Genomic DNA, 22,866 nt, shown 5'->3' on the forward strand with positions numbered 1-22,866 from the left:
CGACGGAACCCATGATTGTACGTACTTAAATGCCTATGCCTGTCACCAGTTTGCGCTGTCAATGAATTACCTGACAAATTTTGGCAAACTCTCAAACTACTGGTCACCCAATGGTTACACTGGGGCTGGACAACCTCATCCCCTAGTTACGGGTGTCAAGCGTAGCGTCACGAAAACGTGACGCCCGTTTGGCGGCCAAACGGCAAAGGCGCTGAGAGGCGGAACTTCGAAAAATGTTGCAGATGTTAATGTAAAATTGCAGATGTAAGCAAATATCTTATCTCAATTTTCAGAGATGTGCAGGATGCAGCTGTGTGCCCAATTACAGTTTTGATACATTTATGGTTTGGCCCCCAATGGAGCTGGATGCAAGAAACATAAACCACGAGTTGGTTGTCATGAGAAGTCAACTGTAAACGTCACCCCCTTGTTACCCTTCGGTTACGCCTCATCTCCCCTACCCCCCTTAGTGCGTGAAAAAACGCATCTGCACCTTCATGCGTGGTGCAACTTATGAGCGGCTTATAACACTCCCTCGTTAAAGTTATATTCTTAGGTTTTTGGCACTTCACTGTGCTCATGATAGATTGTTATTCTCGAAAGTGATTGGCTGATGGCAAGAAAATATTGCTTGCCGTCTGGTGCTGTGAGCACATGCAATAATAGCTCTTGAGCAAATCAGCTGTCCATGTAAACAACGGAAGCACGCGCGGCATATCTGGCTCCGTGCGGGTTCGGGGGCTTGTGCTCTCGGGATGTATAGGCGTTCCGCAGGCTCCCGATGGTTTATTGTTTTATTAGTTACCTTACTCATCTTTTTCGAACCCAAATGATGAAGTAAAACCGGTTCTGTTCCTTATTTTGGCGTAAGGTAGGTAGTCATTATCGTTAATGGTGTGTTAGTGTAACCCAATGCCCTGATCTAAAGTAGGCGAAAACCCAGCTTATTTGACGAGGTGTGGACTTGGGTGGCTGCATAACGCCTATGGACAGTTAGGCAAACAAACACGTACCTATATGATAACAGTACATGCTGTACCAGTGTGTTAAATCAAATTACATTGACATGGATGAAGTATTGTGCACTTGTCATGAGCAGACATTTTCTTTCATACATATGTAGACATGTACTGACAAACTATTAATAATATTGAAGAACTGACTCTCCTGTGTAGTAAATTAATTATGCACATCTGCATTGCTGCTACCTGTCTGTTGACAGCAGCATATTTGCAATTTGGAAGACTTTTTTGACTTCGCAAGCAGTACACTTTTTCTTTCAACAACCATGTTTTGGGTGTGGGTGGACGCTTGGAAAGGTTGGACCTGTAATGAACATTTTCCCACCACATGCTATATTTTGTTATCCGCTTGGGCTTTTGGGCATTGTAATCTGGCTTGTACAGCATGCAAGGTGGCAATGCCTATCTATGGTATCAAGCACACACATTTTATGAGTGAAGCAGCATGCCCATAAAAGTCAAGAATCATAGACAAACCAGCTGACAGCACCCATGCTTTCAAAGCAGTGGTTACTGCACATTGGTATCACTCTGGGTAAGTTAAAGTACACCATGCTCAAGCTCATATCTTGACTTAAGTGTACAATGCCTGAGCTTGTGATCAGCCTCAATCTTGTTGTCTGGGTTGTCATCTAACAGTATACAGAGAATCAACCATTTAATAACCACTGTTATAGAAATAAAATAGGGCATATGCTGCTTACATGCTTCTTAAGCCATCTGGCAATCACATTGAAAACATTTTGAAAGAAAGCAGAAAAGCTTTTATTGTCAGCTGAACATGCATACCCTTCCTATCATAACTTATGTTTACATTCAAGGGGACTGTAAGTCAAGCAGATTCCAGTTTGTAGTTGCCTGTTTGATCAAACTGCATCTTGCCTTCCAGGCCTTTAAATCAGAATGCATCTTTCTTGAAGGCTTTGAAGGTGCTGTGGCTTACCCCCATGTGCACTCAGTCTACACTGACACTTTTCTTTCTGTGATTGTATACATGGATGCCAGTCTCTAACTCTTGGCTGCATCAGCCCAGCCTGACCAGCTGACTCAGCTCCTGCTTCCATTCCCAGGAGTCGCAGCCTGGCAGCATGGCTGGCTGGACACTGAAGCTCAAGTGGTCAGATCACCTGAACTCTGCCTGGCTGGCTGAGCGGCCAGAGGAGCTGTGCCAGCGTGATGTCACTGAGCAGCTGTATACCCGGCTGCTGGAGACCAAGGTGGGGCATCAGTCTGCTAGACTGCCCCGTGGCACTGCCTGCCGCGCGGCGATGCAGCGGCGCTGCGGTGCGGGTGAGAGGTGACAGACTCTCCTGCTATCCTGCCAGGCGCGATGGGCAGCACTCAGGGCAGTAGGCAACTTAACTTGTTTAGCAGGTGGCCACTGCTGGCTGGTGGCGCCACCGACACGGGTGTCGGCGCCTGCCTCCGGGGGCAGCAGGTCCGACATGCTGCGGAGATGTAGAGACTGTCGCTCATTTGCCTCACTTCCCGTTCATGCACCGACATTCCATTCTGTTCCCCACCATTCTTCCTCCTGCGGGCGCAAGCCGCGCGATCGGTGGAGCGTTATTCTATCGGTGACCGTGATTGTCTCGAGACGTTGTGACCCTCCTCCAGCCAGTAACAGTCGCATGTGTCAGCAAATTATCAGCTGTTATCACCTGACAACGTTGTGCCCGCTCCGCCGCCGCAGGAGGTGGTGCCGCAGCACGACTCGTTCCCCATGCTGCCGGGCGCCAAGCTGCCGGACTTCGAGTCGGACAGCGGCGCGGCCGGCGCCGACCACGAGGCGTTCGTCAACAGCCTGCTGACGCTGCAGCTGAGCCTGGCCGCCGCCGAGGTGGCCGAGGCGCCGTTCTCGGCGGTGCTCCGCCGCCGGCTGGTCGTCCTGCGACGCATTTTCCACGCGCTCTCTGCCAAATATCACGATGCCGGCCAGGTGAGGCGGAAAGATGCGGTATGATGCTGTATAACGATTGGAAGGCCTGGGGCCCGAGTGTGTTGGATTGTGCGCTTAGAAGCAGGTCTACCTGTAATCTGCATGGCCAGAGACTGCGGCTGTACAATGTCTGAACGCGGTTCCTTGTGCTGGTGGCGTGCGGACAGGCTGCAGCTCCGCACGATGTGGCCGTGCGTCATTAGGGCTTTACGACGCGCTCAGTTGCTGGGACTGTATGGTGCCGCCTGCCTCCCACCCGGGCGGAAAGGACGGGCACCGCGGGGAATCGAACCCCGTTCCTCTATTTTCCCCGACGCGCAGCTGTAGGGCCTGTGTGAGCGGCTCTGCGCTGTGTCTGAGTGTGACTGGCCTCAGACTGACAGTGCCTGTGTGGCCGGCGGCCAGGCGGGCTCGCTGGCGCAGAGTCGCCGCGGCTCAGAGCGGTGTCTGAGTGTGACTGGCCTCAGACTGACAGTGCCTGTGTGGCCGGCGGCCAGGCGGGCTCGCAGGCGCAGAGTCGCCGCGGCTCAGAGCGGTGTCTGAGTGTGACTGGCCTCAGACTGACAATGCCTGTGTGGCCGGCGGCCAGGCGGGCTCGCTGGCGCAGAGTCGCCGCGGCTCAGAGCGGGCCGGCGCCGAGGGCGAGGCTGATGACAGCGGCGGCTGCGGCGGCGGCGGCGGACACTCGGCCCTCATCGCCATGAGCGTCAAGACCGGGCTGACGCTGGTCTTCGCGCTTCTCCGCCAGAGCTGGGCACAGCAGAGCGGTGCCGGTGAGCTGGACCCACCTACAGCTGGGCGTGGCCGCTGATAGCTGTGGGGGGGGGGGGGGGGGGGCGAAATCGCCGCTGGTTGGTGCAGTGAAACAAAAGGAGGAGCTGATGGGAATTAGTGCTAGGTACTTTGCTCGTAGTGCAGTTTATATTGCTTCGATAGGATGAGTATCTAATGAAGACAAGTTCCGTACTGGTGTGCGGAGTATCGTGCTGTGGTAGAGGAGATACGATTGGTGCGTGCATTGTGTAACTCTGAGATGCCACATGCAGAGTTGGAAGAGAAAACACGGACTGCCGGTCAGAAGGACGTAAATGAAGATGTAACATTAATAATATAATTCTTGCTAGCATGCTTGCAAGGCGAGGTGGTTGTATGACCGGCGCGCTCCCCCGAGCGTGCCCTGACGCGGCGCCCCTGCCGGCAGCGATCGGCACCGACGTGCTGCAGACGGCGCTGGACACAGTGGGCGCGCTGCCGCCGCTCTCGCTGGCCAGCGACGCCAAGCTCTCCCCGATCGGACGGCAGAGCCTGGCTGATGTTTCGCGCTTCCTCCGCTCCGTGGCGCTGCCGTCGTCCACCGCCGACGCCCAGGGTAACGGCTCGTCCTGCGCAGGGCAGAGCGACTGGGAGACCGGGGAGCGCCCGCAGAGGCGGGTGGCCATTGCGATCGGGTGTCTGTGTGTCGTGTTGGGCTTTGATTGTAATGGTTGGATCTACAGATCTGCACCTGGGCTTCTACCCTCCTTGTTGCGAAGCTGAATGAAGTTTTGAAAATAGGTTCAGTGTATCTACTGATGATTTCGCAGACCATTTCAAGCACAAGTTTTAGTTACATTGTACCTTAGTTAATCCTTTCATCGAGTGTAGACAATGAGTACCGATATATTCTGCTGCGGGACACCGATGGGTTCTACTCTGGGGCGCTCTGCAATGTGCTGTGATGCCATCTAGTATATTGTGACGCTGTGCAATATGCCGTAGCAGTGTTTGCCGTGCTGCGCTGCGACCGCGTGCGCTCTATGTGTCCAGTGTGCTGTGACGCTGTGTTGTGTGCTGTGGTAACGTCTGCTGTGCCGTAACCGTGTGTGTGCTGTGGTAACGTCTGCTGTGCCGTAACCGTGTGCGTGCTGTGCTGTCCGGCCGCCTGTGACGCTGGTCGGCCGCCTCCAGGCCGGCTGCTGGCCTCCCAGCTGCTGCTGGGCCTGGCTGTTCAGCGGGGCTCGCTTCGTCACCTGCTGGACTGGCTGGACATGGCGTTGGCCGCCTCCACCGAGGCCGCCCAGCGGCCCGACGTCAGGTCAGCCCCCCCCCCCCCCCCCCCAGCCTTCATACCAACCACACGGACTCGTGGCGCGGAGGCGCCATCGTGTGTTGGCCCGGCGTGGTGGAATGAGCTCGGCCCGGCAGCCTGGGAGTCCCGTGAAACGGCGCTCACAGTCGCCATGCAGTGGAGGCAAGGGAGACTTGCTTTCATTGCTGTTAAAGACCATCAGAAAAAGTAGTAGACCATTGCGTCTTCTGTGTGTTTAGGCACAACGTGTCGTCACGTGTTGGCCGGGTCGGGCCGCGGTGTGCGCGGCTCTGCGGGCGCGGCCCCTGCGACGCGGTGGGTGTGACCCTCGTGGCTTGTCGTGCTGTGGTTCGCCAGTCCGCCGCGTGAGGGCCACGCCGACGCCCTCTGACGGGCCTCGGCCGTCCCCAGCCGGCCGGTGCTCTCGGCCGAGTACCTGGGCCGCATGCTGCGCGTGCTGGGCGGCCGAGACACGACCGGCGACGGTCCGCCGGATCGGGAGGTGCCGCTGCTGGACGCTGCCATGTGCCTGCTGCTGAGACTGGTGGTGATGGCCGGTGAGCACGGCGGCGGCGGCGCCGGTGAGGGGCGTGATACCCTCAGTCGGGGGAGGTTTGTCAGCCGGCCTCGCTGGCTCGGGAGGCGTGGTCTTCCGTGGCGTCGTGCTCCGCCCATATGTGGTGTGCGCTGTGCGCTAGAGTTTTGTGTGGATGAAGTGGCTTTAGCACCCACGGATAAGATTGTGTGGGTTTAGCATAAAGAGACTGTTTGTCATTGTCCCACTGACGTTCTGCTGACCGGTCCGTGTGGCCGAGCCGGCCACCTCAGCGCCGCGGTCTGAGCCCGCATGTACCGCGCCCGGCAGAGGAGCACGTGGCGCCGAGCGACGGCGCCCAGTGTCCACCGCGGGCCGACAGCTGGGCCGTGTACGTGTGGGGCAGCAACTCCTCGTGCCAGCTGTCGGAGCCCAGCCAGGACAAAATCCTCGCCGCCCGGCTCGCCCCTGCCTTCGAGAACGTCCAGCAGGTGACGTCCGGCGATGGAGTGTCCGCTCGCTTTACTGTCGGCGTAGTCCGAGCGTGGGCGTTTTTTAGGGGAGCTGTGTGAAAGGAACGTGTGTTTCAAATGTTTCTAATGTCTTAAACTTGTGTGGTGTGCTTGACGTGCCCTGCTGCATGACTAACCGTGTGAAGTGCGCGCGCAGTCCGTGTTGTTCGAATCCCGCCCGCAGTATGTGACCGCTGAAGTCGATGATATCCAGGCTCCCATGGGGAGGTCCATGGCACCGCTCCCAGGCACCGCACAGCCAACAACCCAGCCTGCGCCGGCTCTACGTCGCTAGAGCCTGACGGCAGCGACACGTGCGGCGCTGTTGACGGCGCCGCCCTCCGCCGCCGTCAGATGGAGGCCGGCCAGTACTGCTCGTTCACGGTTCACGCCGACGGCACGGTGTCGGCGTGCGGCAAGGGCTCGTACGGCCGGCTCGGACTGGGAGACTCGGCCAACCAGCCGCTGCCACGGAGGTGAGGGCGCCGCTGGGGCACGGCGGTCGACGCCCGCTGCGCCCTCTGGGGACGCCGTCTGTGTGAAGGGCCGATGGGTGCAGCGGTGCGGTGGATTTGTGGGCATCCGCTTCCACTACGGCGTAGCTGCACGCCGGGTGTATTCGGCTGTCAGTGTATGACTGTTGAGAAGCTCTAATGGTGTGCTGGCAGAAGTAGGATCGTCATAAGAAACCATGCTACAACTTCGTCCTTCGAGATCCTTATAGCTTCCAGCGGTCGTTGTGCAGTAGTGTTTGATATCAATGGCTCGTGTGAAAACTTCCGACCGGACTTTGTATGCTGTCAAATGACTTTTATAACCCCGTGCAAACACATTTCTGGCCGCACGGTTTTATGCGTAAACGCGTCTAAACTAGTTGGAGCACTCCGGCGGTGTCTTTTCGAAAAGAACCCAGTGGTTTAGCAGCGTGTGCGGCGAGTCGGCGGGTGCGCCGCGAGCTGACGGGCCCGCCCTGGCAGAGTGTCGCTGGACCCGCCGTGCCGGGCGGTGGCCAGCAGCAAAGGCAGCGACGGGCACACACTGGCCGTCGCCACCGACGGACGCGTCTACAGCTGGGGAGACGGTAGGTGCCCGCGGCCGGCTCCGGCTCCGGCTCCGGCGCCAGCTCCCGCCGCCGATGCTCCGACCGCCGGCAGACGCCGTCGGCGTCGACTGAACGCTGCGGCTGTTTTTCTGGTCGGGTCGCATTCGAGCAGGGGACATGTGTAGGGTACCCGCGACGAAAGACGGGGAGGTTTTGGCTTTTGAGGATTTGCATGGCTTATCGTGAGTGTTTCTTACGGAGTCTTTTATGGCTTGCGTATAGCTTTTCCTTTATGGTATCGTTTCCGGGACGTAGCGGTGTACTCCTACAAACGTGTGACCGTTGGTGCGCCTGCCAGCGCGGCGTGATCAGGCTGGGTTCGGCCTGTGCCAGTCTCTGCTCTCGGCTCTGCTAGCGGAGCGTCCTGCCAGAACCGTAGCGGCGCCAGGCTGACGGCCTCCCCCGCAGGCGACTACGGCAAGCTGGGACACGGCAACACGGTCACGCAGAAGTACCCGCGGCGCGTGGACGGCCCGCTGGCGGGCAAGACCGTGACGACCGTGTCGGCCGGCTACAGACACTCGGCCTGCGTCACCGCGGACGGTCGACTCTACACCTGGGGAGAGGGCGAGCACGGCCGCCTGGGTGAGTTCCACCGCTGCTGGCCGGTGTTGGAACGGCAAACGTATGCGCCGCCCTGCATCTCACTCATTGGGGAGGACATCGTCATGGATGCAAGATGACCCTGGGAATCGACGCGCCCGAAAATTCCAGCGTGTGTTTGTGACGCGGCCGCCGCCGCCCGCCAGGTCACGGCGACAACAACAGCCGTAACGTGCCGACGCTGGTGTCCGAGCTGAGCGCCGTCGGCCAGGTGGACTGCGGCTCGGCCCACACGCTGGCCGTCTCCGCCGACGGACGCACCGTCTGGTCGTTCGGCTCAGGTCAGCGGCGGCGCGCGCCGGTCGTCGCGCGGCGCGGTGCCGAGGCGCCGGCCGACGCTGAGCTGCTGCCGGCCATCGGTCTGGTCCGGTCCGCCGGGAAGGCGCGGCGGCGGATACAGCGGCCGGTCGATGTCGACGTGCGGTCTGCGGCAGAGCGCGCGCTGATGGTGGGAGATGTTTCGTAATTGCACCTGAAGGAGCTGTTGATGCGCAACGTACGTGTGGATGGAATACCCCGCGGCTAACCGCCTCTGCTTTTCCCATCGGCCACCTGCGTGCTCGCATGACATGCTGGGGCTGGTGCCAATCTTTAGTTTGTGTACGTGTGTAGACGCGTGTGCGTGCGTGCATGCGTTCCGTGCGTCCGCGTCACGGCGGCGCGGAGTCGCCGCACTCGTGTGACTCCGTCGGTTCGTGATCCGCCTGACCTGCGCCCTCGGACAGGCGACAACGGCCGGCTGGGCCACGGCGACCTGGCGCGCCAGTTTCGGCCCAAAGTGATCGAGGCGTTCTCCGGCCTCACGGTGGTCAAGGTGGCGGCCGGCAACCAGTGCTCCCTGGCCCTGACGTCGCAGGCGGCACCGGTGAGACGGCAGCGCGCACGGGGATCGGGCGGCGCGCGGGCGTCGGTGGGGGGGGGGGGGGGGAGGGGGAGACCAGTGAAGTGCTTGGGGACCGTGGTGGGCGCGAGGACCCTGCCAGGAGTCGGGAGCTGCTTTGTTAGGATGGGCCATGCCAGGTGCGGACGATAGGGGTTTTCCCTAGGCCTTCTTGTTCGGATTGTATGTAGTGTTGTTCTGACGCCTGGCGCACGATTGGGCCTAGACCCCTTCTCCCACCCTCCTCCTGACCCCGCGTCACGGCCGCGTCGGCAGGGCGAGGAGGCGGGCCCGCTGCGGCTCTGGTCGTGGGGCGGCGGCGTCTGCCTGGGCCAGGGCTCGCCGGACGTGGCGTGCCTGCGCCCCGCCCTGGTCGAGGTGCTGGCCGAGCTGCGCGTCACGGACGTCTCGCTGGGCGACTCGCACTGTCTGGCGCTGACCCAGGTACGGGCGCCGACGCCGCTCGCGCGGGCGGCGCGGTGGGACAGCATTGCCGGGCTGGCCGCGGTGATGGGGCGCAGGGCAGGCCGCCCGACGGTTGTCAGGATGGCGATGTGCGCCGACATTGGGGTGTGTTGGTCCGGAAAGTGATGCAGCCGGCCATTGGTGTTCAGCTGTTCACGTACACCTAAATTGAAGCTTGTGTATCAAAACATAGAATATGGACGACTGTACCTGAAGAGCTGGACATGAACTGTGTGTCCGCGTTTTCGGAAGCTGTGTCCGACGATCTTCGAATGCGCCGTGCCCGTTTACCACGCATCCCATTGTGACCCCAGTCGTTGGTGTTCGATGCGCTGCGTCTGTCGGCAGGACCACGAGGTGTTCGCCTGGGGCAACAACTCGATGGGGCAGTGCGGGCTGGGCCACACCAACACGCCCGTCTGGCGGCCACGCAAGGTGCTCGGTTTGGAGGAGGTGGCCGTGCGTCAGGTGTCGGCCGGCACCAGCCACAGCTGCGCCTGGACCGCGCCGCCCCGCGACAGGTCAGGGCGCGGGGTGAGGCCCGCCCGCCTCCGGGGCGGGTCACCGCCTGGGACGGCTCTCCTCTCCCGGGCGGGGCTCCGAGCCGGAGCAAGTTGGACTGCCGCCTCGTCCCAGGGACGGGTCCGGCTGGCGACCGTTCAGGGACGGGGCGGCACCTGACCGGGGTCGGGTGGGACCGCAGCCCCGCAGCCAGCCCCCAGGACAGGTCGGACCGAGACCCCTCGGGGATGTCTCCGCCCTGTGCCATGCCACCCGGCTGGGAGGGTCCGGTGTCCTGATGTCTCCCCGGCGCTGCTCGGGATGGCATGGTCACATGCCACATTCGCCAGGCAGCTAGGATGGATAGCATAGCCCCGTGTCGTTCCGAGCACTTCACCCAGTGGGTGTGGCAGTGCACGTCCTTGTCTGATGCCCGTAAACTGTGAGCTGTGAAAAGCCTCCGCGATTACAGAGCTCTCATTTAACATACCCGTGATTTAGTTGTGTGCTTCGTACTGAAAGGCACTGCTGTCATGTTTTCACGTCCGTGATTTCATGCTTTCATACTCTCACTTTATGCTAAGTAGGCAACTTATTCTTGTTTTGTAACATGTTGGAAACTATTGGTTGAATTCCTGAGAGCAGCGCCCATACTGCGCAGTAATTGTTCCCTGAGCGCTGGCCCCACCACCCGGCCTTGAAATTCCAAGTTAACGGCGTCGAAAGCATAGCGTGCCGCAATGCTCGGCACAGGTAGTCTAGCGCTTTGACGTCACGACTGAGCGCGGCTGCTGCCACCAACCGCAGTCCTTTCCAATCGGGGACAATACAACCATCTCATTCACCTCATCCATCCAACATCACGTCTGCATCGTCCCATGTCGTGAAATCCCCTGAATTTTGTCCGAGGTCGGGGTCAGTGGACTATGAAAATACATTTCACAGTGTGTCACCAATCTAACACTGCATCCAGCTATGCCTCGCCAGTGTGACCCCTGGTCTGGCCAGTCAGGCGAGCACGTTCTGACCCGATGCCCGCTGGCTGCCTGCTGATGATCTTGCGCCCGGGGTCAGCAGACAGGCGTACGCGCTCAGCCGACCGTACTGCGTCAGTCTGGACGAGACCACCCTGGGCCTGATGCACTCGCTGCTGGAGCGCTACTGCACCGGCCTGGAGTCGGACCGGCCGCCGCTGCCCTTCGGCTCCCAGCAGTACGTAGCGACCGCGGCCCGTGACGGCTCTTGCAGTGGGCGTCGCCGCGGTGACGCTGGCGTCAACGTGATTGACAAAGTTGCATATGTTGCATGGTTTTATGGTGAGCGCGACGGTCCCGAGACTCTGCGTATTTATCGGGCTTTGTTTTCTGAGTTTCTTCCTTTATGCCACTACCGCGACCACAGTCTGGACATTCAGCGCCGTCCTTGCAACCGGCGGCTCTCCGTAATCTCCGCGGCCGTGGTGTCAGCGGGTGTGCGTGCGACTGTGGGAACGGACACTTTGACTCGTACGACTTCGCTAGCTGCAAATGGCGTCTTGTGGGAGTGCGAGCTGGCGTGTTAAGCTCCATACCGTCTCGGACCCGATCGCCGTGAGCTCGGACGGCGCGTCACTCGTGCCGTGTGGGTCGCGTCGACGGACGCAGGCCCCGCGCGCTGGACCGTGACCCGTCCGTCGCCGGCCGCTGCGCCAGGCTGCACCTGCAGTTTCTGCAGGCGTTGCTGGGCCTGCTGCGGACGCACCTGTCGCTGGCCATCCGTAGCGGGCTGGACGCCGGCGTGACCGGCGGACAGGCGCGCAGTCTGCGCACGCTCCTCTTCAGGTCAGGCCTCGCCGGGGTCACCGCGCTGCCGGGCCGCGTGGCCGGGCGGCTGGGAACGTCGCAAGGGGGTCAGCGACAGCGGTGGGAACAACGTCGTGGTGGACGTTTGTAGGTCAGGTTGAGGTCGGGATCACTTGGGAATTGGCTACTGCAGCTCAGGTCAGGGTCAGGGGTACCAGAAAACAGTGCTGGTTAGGTCGGAGCGCCAGGGCCTCCTGCAGTCAACATACTGTACTCAAGTCAGTTCGTTGTACGTCGTACGTTAATTGTACTACGCACGTACGATAAACGTACATTTGACGTTCGGACTACGTTCGAACGTCGGACGTACGTACATTGCTGCGCACGACATACGGATGTTGTGCGCAGGTACATGCGCGTGCTACAGGTTCCCAGACTGGTGTGGAGTGCGGTTCGTCACACGTTCGCGGCCGTCCTCAGACTGGTGTGGAGCGCGGCTCCTCACACGTTCGCGGCCGTCCTCAGACTGGTGTGGAGCGCGGTTCCTCACACGTTCGCGGCCGTCCACAGACTGGTGTGGAGCGCGGTCCCTCACACGTTCGCGGCCGTCCCCAGACTGATCGACACCAGCCTGCCGAGCTGCCTCCAGACGGCCGTGCTGGAGGCGCTCAAGATCGGCGCCCCGCTGCTGCTGCCGCCCCTCCGCGAGCGCATGGAGATCCTGCACTCGCTGCTGCCGCAGGGGCCCGACTGCGCCTCCAGACTGAGCGACGGACAGGTGTGCGGCGCCGGCGCTAGCGCTGCGGCCTGGGGGCTGGGCTGATGCTGGGGCGCTGGGCCTGTGAGGCTCTGGGGCTCTATGGCTGGAGTTGGGGCTGTAGGGTTAAGGCTGGGGCTGGAGTTAGGGCCAGGGCTGGGGCTTAGGCTGGAGCTGGGGCTGGGGCTAGGGCTAGGGCTAGGGCTAGGACTAGGGCTAGGGCTAGGACTAGGGTTAGGATTAGGGCTAGGGGCTGGGTCTGGGGCGGGGTGGGGCGAGGTGGAGCGGGTTAGGGAGGAGACGGCAGGGCTGGTGATGCAGCTGACCTCACCGTGTACAGCTGTCGCTGGTTGGTCTCTCTGTATACTCCCCACTCTGCCCCAGCTCCAGGCGGGTGATGATAATGTGGCAAACATCATCATTTTCTCTGGTTAAACCTTCTTATTTACTTATAATAAAGCCCCCTGGTCTGTGTATCAAGTACATTCTTTCGCTTCGTGTATGGTTGTGTTTTGCCCACAGTGTAGTTCTGTGGCCGTCACTGATGTCCATGTTGACGCCTGGCATCGTTCCTGAAAGCGCGAAGGCTCGTACGTGTCTCTGTCAACGTATTCGCACCCACCGCCTTGTTCTACTCCCGAGTCGTGTGCCTGGCGCCGGCGCCGCTGACCGCGCCGCCCCCGCTGCGCTGCAGGAGCTGCAGCTGAGCATGATCCTGACGTCGCTGGAGGAGCACACCCAGGTGGCGGCGCTGCTCGGCTACGGGCCAGCCCACGGCACCGCCGCCGACCCGGCCGTCGCCCTCCTGCTCATGAAGACGCTGCTCAGGAACGTGGGCTTCGACACGGTGCGTAGCGCGCGCCGACGCCGACGCCTCGCCAGCGGCGGGCCGTCAAACTGGCAGTGACGCGTCGGAGATGGTCGGTGCCAAGCTGGGTGGCGTATGTTAATCTCTTGCGTTCACAGATCAGTGTTTCGTGCATGTATTGAGCATGCGTCCGTGAGGTCCAGCAGGTGGTGCAAGGGTAGGTGCTGGGTGTGGGCTGGCTGCGCGGGCGGTGTAAGAGGCGCGCCGTCTAAACCTCCCAGGCGTGTATGGTGTTGTACCGGCGCCTTCAGTACTGCACTAACCTGATGTAGCCGCTGCCGTAGTTCGGCAGATGGAAGAAATGCCGTTTTGCACACTGCCGAGATGGGATCCTTCCCCTCCGGTGTGGGACTGCGACGCAGATTAAGTCGGATCCCGTCTGTCGGCGTGCCACGTACAGCCGGTGCGAGAGGGCGTGCCGTTTGTGCTGCAGGAGCGGCGGCTGGTGTCTGTGGAGAGGTCGGCGCCGGGCGAGGTGGCGGCCGAGGCGCCCACCGACCATTCGCCGCACTTGTGCGCGCTGCTCATGTCCCTGCAGAGCCACCTGCTGGCCTTCTGCTACACGGCCTCCTGCAACGTCGACAGCGCCGAGGTCTGTCCCGCCGCGCGGCTCAAGCTGGCCGCGTCAGGTCGCCTGCCCGCCGGCTGCTGCCTTGTTCATGGAATGGAGGGATCGGTTGTGTCCCTCTTTTTGGTCTCGGCAGGCCTGGTAGTTGTCCGTCTGTGGTGTGCCTCCCAAGTTATGAGTTCACTGCCCTCGTCAAAGCGCATTACCGAACGACTTTCGAGGGTAGACACGGCTCTGCACGACGGTACGTTACCCGTCGAGTCGTGGTGGAATCAGCTCAGTCCGGCTCTGTTATGTCCGGTACTCCGCCTGTAGGCTCTTCCGTCCTCTCCGGAGGTGGGCACGGTCGGCGCGCGTGCATGTGCCCCGGTGCAGTGCAATGTCACAGCAGGCTGCTGCGGCGCCAGCTGACGCGTGCTGATCCGCCTGCTAGCCCCGCCCCGCCCCGCCCCGCCCCGCCCCGCCCCGCCCGCTGACCCCCGCCCGCTGGCCGGCAGTACAAGAGCAGCCTGGGCCTGCTGCAGAGCCACCTGTCGCTGCTGTTCCCGCTGGCGCGCGAGGCGGCCACACACGCGCTGGCCGTGCTCGCGCTCCGACCCAGCTTGGCCGCGCCCGTCAGAGGTGAGGCTGAGCGCAGTGGCGCGCCGGCTGGAACGCTGGCCGACGGTAGGTTCAGCTCGGCTGGCGACCGCGAGGTGGCGGGCTCGAAGCCCGCCGCCGTCAGGTTTCGGTTTCCGCTGCAAATCTGTGTGAGGTACAGATGATAGAGAATGCAGAGGTGTGCGTTTGTGTGCGCTATTGTTGTCACGCGAGTCCGTACATGGTCGAAAACACAACACAGATAAAGCAGTAGTATTAGCATTATTCCTCGGAAAAGCCAGGGAAGGGAAATATGGTTTGGTTACTGGAACCAAACTATATCTAGAACCAAACTACTCTTCCGGTTATACTATGCTGGAACCAAAGTATATCTCCATTCTCCTGATTTTTTCGAGGAATAAGGCTAATACTACCGTCTTATCAGTGTGAATAATGCTCCCCGCTAATGCACTGAACACCTTACGTAATTTTGAAAACACAACGCATTAAGAAGGTGGCTGGTACAGGTGCGCGCCGCGGTTTGGGCCTGGCGGTGCGGGCCGAGGCGCGCTCCGTGGCGATCCACGCGTGCGGCGGGGGCCCAGAGAGCGACTGTGTCTCCGCGCGGAGCCGGACGGCAGCGGAGCGGCGCAGTGCGCGGCGCCGGCGTCGGAGTGCGGAGCTCGGTGTGCGTCTGCAGAGAGCTGGGCTGCGTCGGCGCGAGGCCCTGGTGGCTGACACAAGCGTGCTCGCGGCTTACATAAATAAGTGTGTGTGTGACGCCCCGGAGTGGTGAAAAGGGTTCTCAGGGTGGCAACTGCTAGCCGCCGTGTTGCTGGTGTAGGTGGTGACGGTGTTGTGTGGCTGAGGTGGAGTCAACTCGGCTGGTGACCGCGAGGTGGCGGGCTCGAGACCCTCCACCGTCGTATTTCGACTCGTGTTTTCAGTTTTCAATCCTGGCGTGATCCTCCTCCCCGCGGGATGACGTGACTCGCCCCCCCCCCCCCCCTCGCAGAGGTGCTGCTGCTCTCCTCGTGCGGCGCCATGCTCTCCAAGGTGGTGCACGCTCTGCTGTTGCTGCCCGTCAGCCTGATCTGCTCACTGCTGGGCCACCTGACGGCGCTGCTGCCATCTATCGACGGCCTGGTGAGGCTCACCACCGAACAGCTGGCCGACCCGGCAGGTGAGTGAGCGAGCGGCGCACCGTCCCGGCAGCGGGCGGGGGCTGCCGGCGGGGCCCGCGGGCCGGAGGCAGGCAGAGCAGAGGTCCCTGCCGGCAGAGCGAGTTGCTGGCCATGCACCAGTGGCGCGCGGATATCTTAATGGATGACATTCATGTGGGGGTCCGAAGCAAATACGTTCTTTGAAAGATGAACGTTCGAAAACGTGCGAACCGCAGATATGCAGGTGCAGTGACTGTGGCGTTGTGTTTGCTTGCTGGGATGGTGTCTGGCGTAAATAATGCCCCTGACTGGTGTTGTGACTTGGCTGGCGAAGGGGCGTTGCTATCAGCCATGCTGCTCCATCTGGTGTCGTACTGAGCGAAACCGCCTCGGAACGCCGGTGTCGGCGCCGACGCCCCTCCTGACAGCGCCCCCTGCCGTTCCGCAGAGCAGTGGCAGTGGCTGTCGGACGCGGAGCAGGCCTGCGCTCTGCTGGTGGGCCGCTGCGTGGGCGGTCTGTTGGCCGGACCGCCGCCGCTGCCCGAGGAGGCCGAGACCGCCCGCTGGCTGGCCAGCCCGCTGCTGGCGCGCGGCATGGAGGCTGACGGCGAGCTGATCGGTGCGCCCCCCTCCCCCCCCCCATCCCTTGCCCCTGTCATGGCGTGGTGCCGCTCTGGTGCCGCGCAGAAGTCGTTTGGTGCACCGTCGTGGGTCACAGGCTGCTGCTCTGGGGCGGCCGCGCGGCATCAGTGTTCACCCGGCCCCCGTCTGCTGTCGGCGTTGCTGGCATGGTCCATTGCCGTTCTAGTGTGAGGATACTTAAACAGAACTAACAGCAGAAGACGTGCGCTCCTTCGCCACTTAACGCGTGAAGTGCCGACCTCCACGTTGTCGGCCCTTGACGGCCAGCTGAGTCGGATGACTGTGTCCTGTGGTGTCGGGTGCCTCACAGAGCCGGCGCTCCCCAGCCTCGAGCGTCGGTTTACGCGGGCACCCAGAGCAGAGCAGGGCGGCCAGCCCGGCGTCGTCCTGAGCCTGGACGCCGCCGGCGTCCGCCGCGCCACAGTCGCCCCTCCCCAGCCGTGATTAAACCTGAGCCCGAGCCGGCCCGGCCGTGAGGACCAGTTTTCAATCTGAGCGCCGCTCACGCCGCGCCCGCACGCGCCGGCGCCGCGACCCCGGTGACCGGAGCCCGGCTGCGGCAGGCGTGCGGCTGTCTGACTTGCTGACCTGCCTGACCCGGGACGGCCAGCTGACGGCCGAGGTCAGCCTCACGCGGCTCAACCGGCTGCTTGACACCGTCGCCTGGTGGAGCGACGCCCAGCGGCTGGGCCTGGCCGCCGCCGTCGGCTTCGGTGCGTGCCGGCCTGTCGCGCTGAGCGGGGCTGAAAGGCCTCGTGCGCCAAGATTATGTATTGTTTTGTGCGGGCGGCGCCAGAACCGTTGTAACACGCCTTTAAGTTGACATTGAGGTCGATTGAGTTGTGCCTCTGGTTATTGTTACATTGTAATGTCTTCTGCGTCAGTCGTGGGTTTCGCAGTGGCAGGAGTGTTTTTTTCGCTTTCACACATTGCTCACAGCACTGTTCTACAAACGGGACGTGAGACCCGCTGGAGGCCGCTGGCAATGACCGCGTGCGTCTGTGTACGGGCGCAGACAAGCAGGAGTACGTGTACGAGGAGCTGTACGAGTACGGCGTGTCTGAGGGACTGGAGCCGGCTCCTGACGAGCTGCCGCGCCAGGCCGAGCTCGTCTGCCGCCTGCTGCTCGTCACGCTGCTCAAGCACACCGGCTGCGACGCCGCCACCGTTCAGCAGGCGCGGTGCGTGACGCCGGGCGCTCGCCGCTCGCGCCGTGAGACGCTGTGGCGTCGCTGTCAGACGGGTTGTCTCCGCTCCCGCGCTCCCACGTCTCTGCTGTCCCTCTCAAACACAGCCGCTTCGGTGGCGCTCGGGCACCCCTGAAACCTTTCGCGCGTCCTCTTTCCTCGCGCCTCGTACGTCTCGTTTTCTCTCGCGCTTTTTAGCCTCCTGTCCCTCGCCTTTCTCCGCCCATCTCGCGCCCATAGCGTCTCACGCATCCCGCACGCGTGATTCTCATGCACTCCTCACGCCTCACGCCTCTGGCACCCTTTCGTTGCACCTTTCTCTAGTCTTCTTCTCACTCCTGGCAGGTATTTTCACAGCTCACCCAAAAGTATAACTGTTCATGCTGCTGCATGCTTGTCGCAGATAGAGCGACGCCTCAGCTTGAAGACATCGCCTGGTTTATTGTGTATTTTGCGTGAGGTTCTATTTGTGAGTGTGTTAAGTATGCAGGCCAATCAAGTGGTCCGCCAAATGACCCGAATGCCGAAGCAGCTCTGCGGGTGCGTACCTCTGAATGCCGTGATTCACTCCGCCGGCAGCCGTGGCGACATGGACATGATCTACGAGACGGTGTACCGCGTGCGACACGAGCTGCTGGGCCAGTTCACGGCGGAGAGCGCGTCTCCGCGGACCGGCCGTGAGTACGCCTGTCGGCCCGCCGGCCACCGGCGCCCGCTCCGCGCTCTCCGCCCACCGCCCGTGCGCCGGCTGCTGTCGCGTCGGTCATGCAGACACATCCGATGCTGCCGCCGCCTGTGCGCGTGGTTAGGATGTGCACGTCGCTTGCATCGCACGGGTCGTCATGTGTCCTGAAAACAACTGATTCAGCATCAGCGTTGGGCTGTTGCCCTGACCGCAGACTGCTCTGCTGGGGTGTTCATGTCTGCGTGTCGCGGTTGCGAAACCCTTCCATTTGTGGTGGTCGGCTGGGAGCGCCGGGCACCGTGCGTGTCCGCCGTTGTAATCGCCTCCGCGTGGCCCCGTGCCCGCCGCTGCGGTCGCCTCCGTGCGGCTCCGTGTCCGCCGTTGTAATCGCTTCCACGTGGCCCCGTGCCCGCCGCTGCAGTCGCCTCCGTGCGGCCCCGTGTCCGCCGTTGTAATCACCTCCGCGGGGCCCCGTGTCCGCCGAATAGTCGGGTCGGGTGCCTCACAGAGCCGGCGCTCCCCAGCCTTGAGCGTCGGTTTACGCGGGCACCCAGAGCAGAGCAGGGCGGCCAGCCCGGCGTCGTCCTGAGCCTGGACGCCGCCGGCGTCCGCCGCGCCACAGTCGCCCCTCCCCAGCCGTGATTAAACCTGAGCCCGAGCCGGCCCGGCCGTGAGGACCAGTTTTCAATCTGAGCGCCGCTCACGCCGCGCCCGCACGCGCCGGCGCCGTGTACCGGCCTGACCCCGGGGGCGCCGCCGGCAGGCAAGCGGCACCGCACGCGCACGGTGACGGACGAGGACGAGGAGCGCAAGGCGGCGGCGGCCGACGGCGACGAGTCGGACGAGGACGAGCGCTCGGCCGAGCAACCCCGCTTCCCGGCCGTGTGCACGTCCGTGGCGCGCGCCTGCCTCTTCCTCTGCCTGGCCGTGGTCGGCCCCGGCAAGCTCGATCCAGAGTCAGTGAAGCAGCGGCGGCGGCGGCGGGGAGCGTTGTGGGATTGGGCAGCGTCTCGGAGCGCTGTTCGTGCGGGGCGAGGATCGCGACGGGAGTCATGCCGAACAGTACTCTGTCATGTTTTATGATATGCATGTGCTCCAGGCCTGAATGCATGAAATGCGTCTAAGGCGTAGTTGTGAACGCGTTTGAGGCGACTGATTCAGACCAGCTGCGTGTGTGGACTGAGCCGCGCGCCGACATGCGTGCCCGCCTCGGCGGCCCCGTGGCCCTGGCGGCTGACGCGGCGTCTCGCCGGCCGGTGGAGCAGCGCCCTGCGGGACCAGTGCGCCGAGGTGCTCAAGTTCGTCTGCCACGACTGGGCCAACCGGCGGCTGGTGGGCGGACGGGCGCGCGCCGCCGCCGCCAGCACCGACCCCTTCCTCCTGCTCACCGCCATGCAGCAGCAGCAGAAGCGCGCTCAGGTAGGCGGTCGGCCGGCCGGCGCCGGCAGCGGCGGGTGCGTCGGTCAGCTGGGGCGACAGTAGCGACCTGACGAAACGCTCGGCCTGGCGGCGGTAGTGACGTTCGTGCACAGAGGCTGGCTGGGCGACAGCAGCGACGCTCGCGCACGGGTCGGCGATGACGGGTGTCAGCATTACCGTGAGGGTCATGTGTGAAAGAGAGCTATTGCCTAGCGGGGCGCTCGGACGCGTAAGCCCGCCGGCGGCTAGCAGCGGTCACATCATTGGGGTCTTAAGCTGCGGGCGCTGTCGGGCTAGTGTATGCATGGCCGTCACAGGCAGATATGTAAAAATGTGTACGGCCAGATGTATGCGGATGTGGGCAGACGTGTACGGCCAAGTGGATATCAGACCATGTGTGTGCGTGCGCTGCGCGGGCCGGTGGAGAGCGCCGCCTGACGGAGCCGGCGCGGTCGGCAGTCCCGTCTGGTGGGGCTGACCCAGGTCAGCGAGTTCCTGACGCCGATCGCGGCCTGTCCCACCGCCGCCACCGCTGCCGCCACCACCGCCGCCGCCGGCCCGGACCCGGCAGCCGCCGACAGGCCCATCACCGAGGCCACGCTGCTGAACCAGGCAAGGTCCCGGCGCCGAACTGCAGCCGGTGTCGGCGCCCTCGGGCCACGGCCACGCCGAGGCCGCAGCGCGAGCGACGCTGGGATGGTGCGAGCATCCTCGGGCTTGAGCCGGTTGGATGTTGTTCTGACGGATGGACTTTCCTGTGGCGCGTTGGGTGCCCAGACGCGGTCCAGCTGGCTGCTGCCACCGTGCTAGTGGTGATCGCCAGTCCGTCCAGCTCAGCGTGACGCTCGCTCGGCGACGCGCTGTGTGGATATCGGTCGATTTCATTGGGAAGACAACGGCGCGGGGTGGCCGCAGCGCCTCGTCCATCAGTGGACATGCAGTGGGCCGATTTGGGGCGGCGTTTGCATTCATGTTTACGGCTATGGCGTGCGAGGTCTCACTCAGCGTCCGCGCGAGGAAACGTTCTCAGGAGGTAACATTCCGTGCCATGCTAACCCCTCGAGTACTCACAAGAAACTGCGCTCCATCGTGATGCCGTCCTCTTCACCGCACCACTCTGAACGTGCCGCGAGTTGAGCGGTGCCGCGCGCGACCGTCCGAGCGTCCAGCCTCCGGACGGCGGCCGCCCCAACGCCGGGGCGTCGGCGCCCGCGCCCCGCCGGCGCGGCGGCCGCGTCTGACGCCGCCCTTGGCCGCCGCCGCAGTCGTACGAGCAGTTCGTGGCCGGCTGCTTCGGCCTGTCGGCCGTCTCCGCCGAGCCGCCGCGCAGCCGCGTCCGCTTCTACACGGACGACGTGGCCACCAGCGGCTGCGCGCTCCGGCAGCGCATCCACACCGTGCTGGCCGACATCTACCGGCTGCTGGTGGCCGGCCTGTTCCGACACCAGGATCGCGGCGGTAAGCGGCCGTCGCCGAGGCGGCGTCTGACGCGCGGTTTCGGTGCCGAGGCAGCTGCGTAACGGAATTTTAAGGAAGTGCCGTTTTTACCCGCTTTTCTACTTCACGTTCCACTCGTCAGCTCCGAGCCTGTCACACGCGACTCACCCGTTACAGCGGCGCGTCGCCCAGCTGCCACGTGCGCCGTGTTGCCAGAGGTGCGCTACCGGCTGGAGCTGCTGGGGGTGCTGGCGCTGAGCGTGCAGCACCGGCCGGACGACGTGACGCGCGCCGCCGACTCCGGCCTGCTGCACCTGCTGGCGCGGCTGGCCGACGGCAGCCTGTGGCTGACGGGCGCGCTGGGCTCGGCCCACCAGCCGCTGGCCGCCGCCAGCATGCGCTTCCTGCAGGTGCTAGCCATCATCGCCGGGTGAGTGTGGTGCCGGACGGTCCGGCAGCAGGGCGGCGCGTGTGGGACGTGCTCTCTCCGAGAGCGTGGCATAGGTCGCCCACATTCCGGAAGTGTTGCGAAGGGCGTGCCTCACTGGCTGGGGTGGAGAGGCTCCCTCGGAGAGAGCAGGGGGGCGGCCGTCTTTCCGGCGGTGCGAGCCCCATCGGTAGTGCGCCAGAGTGACCGCTCGTGCCGCCGCGGCTGGCTCGTGTCGGCCGTGACCCCCAGCGGCGGCTGACGCGCCGCCCGTGCTCGCACAGCGTGTACGCCGAGAGTCTGCCGGCGTCCACCTGCGACGAGATCACGGAGCTGCTGCGCCGCCAGCTGGCGCGCTTGCTGGACGCCTGCTCGCGGCCCGAGCTAGAGTCGGACGTCATCACCACGCTGTGCGACGTCGGCCAGCAGCCGGCCGCCGGCAGCGAGGACACGCCCCAACAGGGCGCCGCCGCCAAGTGAGACGGCCGCCGCCGCGCTGCCCGGCTCGGACCGCGGTGTATCGGTGGGCCTCGGACGTCGGACGTAGTGTCGTGGCAGACTGCGACGCCGTTACACGAGTTACGTCTTATTTGGCCGCATTAACACATGCAATCATAAGTCAACATGTTCTATTGGTTAGTTTAACAATATGTAGGGTGTCCATACGATCGCAAACCAAACAAACATCTACGTGCTTGAAGTGGCGGCACAAAATGACCAACGTAGTCCACGCGCCCCAAAAACCCAAATATCTTCCTGGAAGCCGAAACGCCGTCGAGGATTCCAGTCCCGCCCACCAGGATTCGACTTGCCTCGGTTCTGGTCAACACTGCGGCGCTCGCTGTCCGTCGCCAGGCACGCCAGGGCCGCTGCGACCTCTGCCTCCGAGTCTACCCTGGACTCGGTTACCGCCAGCTCCAACGGCGAGGATTCCGAACTGGTGACGTCAGCGGACGAGAGCGAGAGCGCCGACCAGCCTCCAGACGCCGCCGGCAAGGTAGGTCTGCCCCACAGCCAATCCGGGGACACTGGACTAATGACGTCAGCGGACGAGAGCGAGAGCGCCGACCAGCCTCCAGACGCCGCCGGCAAGGTAGGTCCGCACCACAGCCAATCCGAGGACTCGGGACTAATGACGTCAGCGGACGAGAGCGAGAGCGCCGACCAGCCTCCAGACGCCGCCGGCAAGGTAGGTCCGCACCACAGCCAATCCGAGGACTCGGGACTAATGACGTCAGCGGACGAGAGCGAGAGCGCCGACCAGCCTCCAGACGCCGCCGGCAAGGTAGGTCCGCACCACAGCCAATCCGAGGACTCGGGACTAATGACATCAGCGGACGAGAGCGGGAGCGCCGACCAGCCTTCAGACGCCGCCGGCAAGGTAGGTCTGCCCCACAGCCAATCCGAGGACTCGGGACTAATGACGTCAGCGGACGAGAGCGGGAGCGCCGACCAGCCTTCAGACGCCGCCGGCAAGGTAGGTCCGCACCACAGCCAATCCGAGGACTCGGGACTAATGACATCAGCGGACGAGAGCGAGAGCGTCGACCAGCCTCCAGACGCCGCCGTCAAGGTAGGTCCGCACCACATCCAATCCAGGGACACTGGACTAATGACATCAGCGGATGCAAGTAAGATAGCTGCTTTAAAGCGAACTGTGGCGCTAGGCAACAGCGTCAAGCTAGGCTAAGACTGGCCGTTCCTGAGTCGGGTTAGATTGCGTTCA

General features: G+C 62.9%; 1 protein-coding gene across 1 annotated transcript in view; it reads left to right on the forward strand.

Annotated features, from left to right (window-relative positions):
• Positions 1-746: 746 nt before the first annotated feature.
• Positions 747-22,866, forward strand: part of LOC119105626 (putative E3 ubiquitin-protein ligase HERC1) — a 59,836-nt gene continuing 37,716 nt past the window's right edge. The window contains exons 1-35 of the mRNA XM_037229084.1: positions 747-871; positions 2,093-2,239; positions 2,716-2,961; positions 3,551-3,734; positions 4,163-4,330; positions 4,909-5,035; positions 5,441-5,585; positions 5,858-6,055; positions 6,431-6,552; positions 7,054-7,157; positions 7,587-7,763; positions 7,928-8,062; positions 8,507-8,646; positions 8,938-9,105; positions 9,475-9,647; positions 10,705-10,839; positions 11,319-11,447; positions 12,024-12,186; positions 12,860-13,012; positions 13,467-13,625; positions 14,099-14,222; positions 15,196-15,363; positions 15,792-15,904; positions 16,596-16,698; positions 17,001-17,166; positions 17,752-17,849; positions 18,279-18,286; positions 18,695-18,813; positions 19,123-19,189; positions 20,542-20,734; positions 20,906-20,958; positions 21,091-21,143; positions 21,425-21,616; positions 21,996-22,080; positions 22,597-22,713. Of these exons, the coding sequence (XP_037084979.1) occupies positions 2,111-2,239; positions 2,716-2,961; positions 3,551-3,734; positions 4,163-4,330; positions 4,909-5,035; positions 5,441-5,585; positions 5,858-6,055; positions 6,431-6,552; positions 7,054-7,157; positions 7,587-7,763; positions 7,928-8,062; positions 8,507-8,646; positions 8,938-9,105; positions 9,475-9,647; positions 10,705-10,839; positions 11,319-11,447; positions 12,024-12,186; positions 12,860-13,012; positions 13,467-13,625; positions 14,099-14,222; positions 15,196-15,363; positions 15,792-15,904; positions 16,596-16,698; positions 17,001-17,166; positions 17,752-17,849; positions 18,279-18,286; positions 18,695-18,813; positions 19,123-19,189; positions 20,542-20,734; positions 20,906-20,958; positions 21,091-21,143; positions 21,425-21,616; positions 21,996-22,080; positions 22,597-22,713 (4,614 nt within the window). The 5' untranslated portion in view covers positions 747-871; positions 2,093-2,110. The remainder of the gene's footprint in view (positions 872-2,092; positions 2,240-2,715; positions 2,962-3,550; positions 3,735-4,162; positions 4,331-4,908; positions 5,036-5,440; positions 5,586-5,857; positions 6,056-6,430; positions 6,553-7,053; positions 7,158-7,586; positions 7,764-7,927; positions 8,063-8,506; positions 8,647-8,937; positions 9,106-9,474; positions 9,648-10,704; positions 10,840-11,318; positions 11,448-12,023; positions 12,187-12,859; positions 13,013-13,466; positions 13,626-14,098; positions 14,223-15,195; positions 15,364-15,791; positions 15,905-16,595; positions 16,699-17,000; positions 17,167-17,751; positions 17,850-18,278; positions 18,287-18,694; positions 18,814-19,122; positions 19,190-20,541; positions 20,735-20,905; positions 20,959-21,090; positions 21,144-21,424; positions 21,617-21,995; positions 22,081-22,596; positions 22,714-22,866) is intronic.

Source organism: Pollicipes pollicipes, unplaced genomic scaffold, assembly GCF_011947565.3.
Source record: "Pollicipes pollicipes isolate AB1234 unplaced genomic scaffold, Ppol_2.1 Scaffold_6138;HRSCAF=7277_pilon_pilon_pilon, whole genome shotgun sequence".
NCBI classification, from domain to species: domain Eukaryota; kingdom Metazoa; phylum Arthropoda; class Thecostraca; order Pollicipedomorpha; family Pollicipedidae; genus Pollicipes; species Pollicipes pollicipes.